This window comes from Polistes fuscatus, unplaced genomic scaffold (assembly GCF_010416935.1).
Source record: "Polistes fuscatus isolate 324 unplaced genomic scaffold, CU_Pfus_HIC Scaffold3, whole genome shotgun sequence".
NCBI classification, from domain to species: Eukaryota; Metazoa; Arthropoda; class Insecta; order Hymenoptera; family Vespidae; genus Polistes; species Polistes fuscatus.
Window position 1 is genome coordinate 3530164 of NW_025113107.1, and position 7844 is coordinate 3538007.

The following is a 7844-nucleotide window of genomic DNA, read 5'->3' on the forward strand; positions in this document are numbered from 1 at the left end:
TATACGTACCCGCGCGCAAATTCGCTTTTTTATATCGTCGAGTTACCTCGTATAAAGAAAAAAAAATAAAAACAACGACGATCCGTTAGGAAACTTTTCTCAACAATTAATTATATTCTATACTAAGATTATTGATTAAAATATTTCATATCAGTCTTCATTTATTTTATATAACATTCGAGTAAAGTTATATATATACATATATTTTTTTTAGTAACGCCTACGATTCTACTCGCGTTCTTAACTATTTTTGGCTTACCATTCTCCTTATTTTTGCATTACGTGTTTGATAGTATCCGAGATATACGAGATCGAATCGAAATTTCCAAGTAAATATATCGTGCTATTTCCCTCTCTCTCTCGTCCAAAATAAAAAGGGGGAGAGAGAGAGAGAGAGAAAGAAAGAAAACGACGTACTATTTCTTATCGGCGACCTACTATAATAGTCTTGAGCGCAACCTGCCGTGTTCGCACGACGTATAATAAACGCGTACACGCACGCGCCTTTCACGCCCACGATTATTTATGCGTTGCATGTGGTGGTGTGGTGGGGACGAGGGTGGCGGGGGATGGTGCTCGTAACGACTTTCGAGGACCCCACGTTTTACAACATTTTAGCGTGCTAGCCAACCCTATACTTTTGTTTTCTACGTTTCAGTTCTTTTTTGCGATGATAACATCGTGTTACTACTTTCGACGCAATCGATAATCTATCGATCGAACCAATATTTTTTTTCTCTTCTTTTTTTTTACTCTTCCTCAAATGACAATTCTATCTCGATGTGTCTAAAAACCGAATAGAGAAATGATTAATTATAAATATTATATATTAATATTAATTAAATATTACAATTACAATTTTTAATCGAGTCGTTGAAAAAATAATCAATAATTGAGATAATTCTATCTCGGTGTGTCTGACAATCGAATCGTTTAAGAATAAAGAAATTATTATTTAAAAAATAACAATTTTACACAATCGTCCAATTAATCATCTCATACGAATTCTTAACGAAATATTCGAATACTGAATTTTCGAATGAACTAATTATTAACCACTACGTTTAGGTTCTATACTTGTATTTGATTTTTTTTTGTTTTTTTTAGTTCGCGTATTTAAGAATGTCGAAAGAAACAGGAAGGGTGTTGGAAACAGTAACGGTCAGTAGTTTTCAGAACGTTAGTTTCTAACGATAGGTTCCGCGTGGCAAAAAATAGAGAGAACAGAGGATGATGATGATGATGATGATGATGATCAGAATGGATCCTCTTCCTCATGAATGGTGAGGTTCGAAAAGAATGCGAGTTAATCGTCCTCTCGATATGGGTAAGCTTGTTGTTCATTGGATGGCCTTGCACGTGCCGACAATCTCCAGAAGGCATTGGCCTGATGTTCTACCGTGAACCGTTCCTTCCTTCGTCGTAGTGTAGTTGACTTTGTTTTCTTCTTCTTCTTCTTCTTCTTCTTCTTCTTCTTCTTATTGAAGGGACTAATGGCGAAGCGTGCGCACGCTACCATCAGGCTAAAAAAAATATAATCGTCGAAGTAAAAGAGGAAGAGAGGAATGTTACGTAACTTTTGCATTTTCGATAAGCCACTCGATCTATCTTTGTTTTAACGTAACACGCGGTGGCCATGATTATTTTCTCTTTAATAAACTGCATAATCCTACGAATGAATTCCTTCAAAACAACAAAAATATAATCTCTAATAAAATAAAATCTCTGTAATATTACGATCACAATTGAACCGTTGTTCACTGCACAAATCGATTACCTCCACTTTTTGAAAAATCTTAAATTTAATAAGTGTAAAAGCACTTATGGTATAATCATAACTTTTTATATTTATACAAATTTTCCCAAACGTAAAAAGTTAACATCATTAAACGACAATATCTTTTTTAACCACTGAATAATAAATCATTTATTTCAGAAGTCATTTTGATTAACTCCGTAGTCTAATGGAAATCGTTGCAGTAATGCAATTCCAATGCACTAGCAAGCGCTTTTTTCTTTTTTCTACAAAATTTATTTGAATTTATATTATAAAAGAAATTTTAAAAACCAATGCACATTATTTCATCGCATTTCCTCACTTTTTATTTTACGGAGTTTATCGATTTGTGCAGTGAACGGCCCAATTAAATCTCGAAATTAGATCTAATATTTGATCGTTTATTAATCATATCAATTTATTTAACAAAAAGGTAGGTAAGTTTTATCGAAAGCACGATATATCCGATTGATACTTGATCACATCGTTTGATATTTTCTGAAACGTTTTAATACCTTATTGTATTATCTAATTAATCGTTGATTTTATTTCTTAATAATCCCCATTGTAAGCTTGCGATCACCCTCGTATTATATATTGTTTTTGTTATTTTTGTTCGCAGGTAAAAAATTGAAGTGTCCATATTGCGAGAAATTGTACGGTTACGAGACGAATTTGCGTGCTCACATACGGCAACGTCATCAGGGAATTAGAGTACATTGTCCATATTGTACGCGAACGTTCACGAGAAACAACACTGTGCGACGGCATATAGCACGGGAACACAAATCTGAGGAGAATATAAAAGTTTTTCGACAAACGAATCACACGGTCTCCGATTCCGTGCAACAGTAACAACTTGATTCTCGACCTTCTTATCATCATCGCCGTCGTCATCGTCATCATATCATCATCATCATTATTGTCGTCGTCATCATGGTTGTTACCCTAATCTTCTCGTCCTTATTATTTTCTTCGTGATTCCGTGACTGCACCACCAAGAAGATATCGAAGGAAAAGGGAACGGGAATGGAAATATTATCGATACACGAAGAAACGAAGAAGGACAGGAGGAAGGAGGAGGAGGTGGAGGGGGAGCTTTTTAATAGCTCTCTCCACATCACAACCCTTCGACGTTCGACTCGAATACCGTCCTTTATCTCTTGATCGGTAAAAACGCAGTAGTAAGACGATGTCCCAACGGTGTTTATTCAAAAAAAAAACCAACTAGTAGTAGTAGAAGAGGAAAATGATGAAGATGATGAAGAAGAAGAAGAAGAAAAGGAACAAATCATTTACGGACTTGGCCAATTAATTTCACAATTGAATCCATTTTTCTTTTCTTTCCGCCCCCCCCCCATTTCTTGTTGGCAATTCGTCAAAAACATTGCCAATTTTTGTCGAAGATCGTTTCGACATTTTTGAGTTTATTTTTTCTCTTGTTCTTGTTTTATTTTAATTCTTTTTCTTGTTCATTTTCTTTTCTTTTCTTGTGCGGGTTTACTTTTTTTCCCATTTGTTCGACGATTAACGAGCAAACTATTCTCAACAAGGCTGCCGTTTTATTCCGAATCAAAGATCGTTCGAAAGCAGTTATGTCATCGTTGCCCATTATCGTCATTGTTATCTACCTGGGATCATCGTTCTACTACTACTACTACTACTATCATCGTAGACCGATTTTAAGGAGTTTTAAGGTCAGGTTAAGGACTCGCAATTTTCTGAAAGATTCGTAAGATGCACTGCGGTCTTGGAATACTATTGAACTATTCCTCGCAAAGTGAGGAAGAAATTTTGGTTTATTTCATTTGTTTGTTCTTTTCTTTTATTCTTTTTTTTTCTATATAATTTTTATTAATTTTATTTTCAAGGAAAATAAGAAGAGAGATATTATATTTTTTTTGTGTTGTTTTTGTTTGTCGAATCTTTCGAATTCGATCCTGTGCATTTTTGTTTTTTTTTTCTTTTTCGATCACCGTGCCTCTTGGGTGGATCTTTCTGAAAAATAATAAATGTGTACGTCGAGAACTCTAAATATGAGAGAATAATAGGGAAAACAAAAAGCTGCCGTCGTGTTACAATATACGATTATTAGAAAAAGAAGAAGAAGAAGAAGAAGAATAAGTAAATAAGAAAAAAAAATGGAGGAAAATAAGAATAGAAGGAAGCAAAATACGGTGCGTATGATAGATACAAAGAAAAAGAAGAGAGTATGTATGTTGGTTGTGTATACGAATGAGAAAATGCAGAGAGAGAGAGAGAGAGAGAGAGAGCAAGAGTTATTTAGAATGAAACGAGGGATTGTGTATGTGGTATGATGAGTAAGGAAGGAGAAAAGTTAGAAAAGGGAACGCCGAATCACAAAACTAGTCAATGAAAGTGCAACGGTCGTCTAGTGACTATAATTAACTATATAACTATTAAATGAGAAAATGCTAAGGGATTATTAAATGAAATAGACGATAATAAGCAATGATGATGAAAGAAATAGTTAAATAATGGATATAAACAAACCACAAACGTTAATAATAAATACATGAATAAAAATAGTAAAAATAAAACGCGTGAATTAAATAGTATAATAATAATATATCGATGATAAATGCAAAACTGAAATAGTCATAGGATTGAAAACGCAAAACTCAGGTAAAATAATAATGCATACACATTACATATGTTTTAAATATACATAGATATATGTTGAACTAGACGAAACGTTTTCATAGTTGAAGCTGCCGATTTACAGATTAACGGACAAATAAAAATAAAAAAAAAATAATAGCGGACGAGGTGGAAACCATGATGGTTGATCAACTTTCTTTTTTTTCTATCATTCGCGAAAGATTATTGAAGAAAACTAGGGAGGAGGGGAAGGTGAAAAAGTATATAAGAAATATATACCGAAAAAATAAGAATGATCGAGAAAGAGGGAAAAAACGACCATCGCTCGTTACTATGCTATATTTTTGTTTTTCTATTTTCTTGTATTTTTTATATATTTTTTTTTTTATTTCTTTTTTTCATAGTTCAAACGTGTTACAAAAAAGAGAATGATAGATAAAGAGAAAAGGGGTAATATAATCGCTTCATTACCGATTTTAATTATTATTATTATTATTATTATTATTATTATTATTATTATTATTATTATTATTACCACAAATAATAACGCAAAACTGTTAACTACTTTTTCAATGCAGATGCTCTGGTACTATATTTATTGCTGTTAAAGAAATCGAGTCGTGCATAGTAGGATCGATATTTATACACAGATAGCCATACCTACACGCATACGCATATTTACAGAACAAACGGGTGATATAATGAATAATATACATAAATAATACATACATAATACAATCCGGACGTTAGTTACGTTCAGTAGTCATTTCACGCGCGCTGTGCCAAAACAAAACTGAAATAGCAGAAACGTATCTTTTTCTTTTTTCTTTTTTTGTTCATTTTTTTTTTATGCTTTGAACTCAACTAGAGAACGCTAATGCATTTCGTTTTTTTAATCGCGTTTCCCTCTTTTTACTTCTTCTTTTTTATTATTTGCTACTAGATTATATACGAGACTTTATTAATTATTATTATTATTATTATTATTATTATTAATTATTATAGAGTATATGTTTTATATTATTATTATTATAATTATTATTATTGTTATTATTGTTATTATTATTATTATTATTATCGATCGACAACCACCACCACTACCATGACTATATATCACCGTTTTATCATTATTAAAACAACCGGCTATCCATGGAGATTATGATATATCGCTAAGAGAGGTGGTGGCGAGTCGTTTTAATGCAGGATAACATAATAATATTGAAAACACGATTTTTGTACAGCTGACAGTTTTATACGCAAAGTTTATGAGATTACTATGATTCTAGGACACGAAACCGTCTTGTACGATTTAAAACCGGATTAAAGGGCACGATAAAACGTAATTTCGTTCTTTCTATAGGGAACCTTTTTGATCGGAATAAGGAAAGTAAAGTAATTTTTAACAATTATCATAAAGCATTAAAAGAAAAAAAAAAGGAACAATTTTGATGCTTATTAATTCGTACAAAAAAAAAAAAAGGAACTAAACCGAACCTATCTCATTTTTCCGTAAAAACACAATTTTTTCATAGAAAAACCAATTGTTAGGCTTTTGTTGCTTCCTTATTCTTTTTTCCCTTTCCCATAGAAAGAACGATCTATCAATAAATTCGTGCTATAACAATTTAACTACAACTTTGTTACTTATTTACAATGTTTAAATAATGGACTTTTGTCCGAAGCAATAGAACCAGTAAATAGGAAATATTAGAGAATAATAGAAGGAAATAGAAAATACGGGAAACACAAAATGAACCAAACTTCTTGTATCTCGATTATTATACTCTTAGATTTAAATTATAAGGTATCATGAAGAAAGGAAAAAAAGAGGGAGAGAAAGAGAGAGAGAGTAAGAAAGAAAGAAAGAAAGAAAGAAAGAAAGAGAAAACAGTAATTGCACTTTAATGCCCGGTTGTATATGATTGTGATCAATGCGCAATAGTTTAATATTATCTATTAATATTTAGATACTCCTAGTCAGGATAGCATCACGATATTACTTGTTGCAGTATTTTACAAACTTTATATACAGATTTTTCTCATTTTTACTACCGATGAGAAATCGTCGTTTATTTCTCATTTATATTTTTGTTACAGTACTAAAGAGCATTATAAAGATTTATATTTCACAACGATATGCCTACCATAAGTTTATCAGAGAAAAAAAGAGAATGAGAGAGAGAGAATGAGAGAAAGAGAGAGAGAGAGAGATAGTGTGTGAGTGTGAGAGAGTAAGAATAAGAGAGAAAGAGAAAGAAAGAGAGAGACAATAGACGATAGAAAATTATTTAACGTTGAAAATCAACAGAACAAAAAAAATAAGAGAAACGGCGAGGAAAGCACGCAAAATATAATATACATAAAAGCATATTATATACGTGTATATATATAGATACATACATACGTATATACATATATGTATATATGTGTGTATAAATGCAGATTATTTGTTTTTTTCTTCTTTTTTCTACTCTACTATTAATATTATAATAATACTATATGTATTTTATTATATTATATTCTTATTATTATTCTTCATTATTGTTTTCCAATCGTCCGTAAAAGCGTGCGCGAGATATGATTTGAAAATAATCATACAGGCTCTCGCATTTTCTGCCAAAAGTATGAAAGTACTACCTCATCGTTTTTATAAATAATATGCACATTTTTGTAAAGCGTAAACGTAACAGGGAACACAATTTACAATAATTAATAAAGAAAAGAAAAAAGAAAAGAAAAGAAACCAGAAAAAAAAAAACAAGGAAAAAGAACCTGTACATTCCGTACAGGTCGTTACCTACTACTACTGCTGCTCTACTACTAAATAATATTAACAAATAACTATTATATATTGTAATCAGCGCGCCCTGTATATAGGGCGATACAAAAGCACGGATCTCGAGATACTTCCAGGCACGAATTTCGAATATCGTTTCGTTCTCGCGAACTTATCGGACGATGATAATAACGGTAATAGTAATTAATAGTGATATTACGATTTTTTTTTATTTTTATACTGCACCTTTCTCCCCCTTTCAACCCCACCCCCTCCGCCCGCTCTATACCGCTGAAACGAAAGTTTTTAGCTTTTTTATTTTTACGACTTTGTCGTATGATTTGATTCCTTTTTTTCTTCCTACGGGTTATAACAATACTAGTCAAGCGTACAAACTGATCGATATTTATGAGTATTTTTTTATCCTCTTAAAAGTTTCTATCGATAAGGACGAGGAGATAGGGAAAGAGAGAAAGAAAGAGAAACTGTGAGAAAGAGAAAGAGAAAGAGATGGAAAATGTACGCAGTTAAATATATACATACATATACATATTATACATAGAAATGAGCACACATATAGATATACATATATATAAATATTTTTCGATTAACGAAATTCGAAATTGCCAGGAAGGGTTTCGTGATCCAGGGCGCACGTGATATACATAA

At 31.9% G+C, this 7844-nt stretch overlaps 1 protein-coding gene across 1 annotated transcript in view; it reads left to right on the forward strand.

Annotated features, from left to right (window-relative positions):
- LOC122519996 (zinc finger protein chinmo) overlaps nucleotides 1-4025 on the forward strand; it is a 41052-nt gene extending 37027 nt beyond the window's left edge. The window contains exon 8 of the mRNA XM_043639867.1: nucleotides 2400-4025. Coding sequence (XP_043495802.1) covers nucleotides 2400-2632 — 233 coding nt within the window. The 3' untranslated portion in view covers nucleotides 2633-4025. The remainder of the gene's footprint in view (nucleotides 1-2399) is intronic.
- Nucleotides 4026-7844: the final 3819 nt, after the last annotated feature.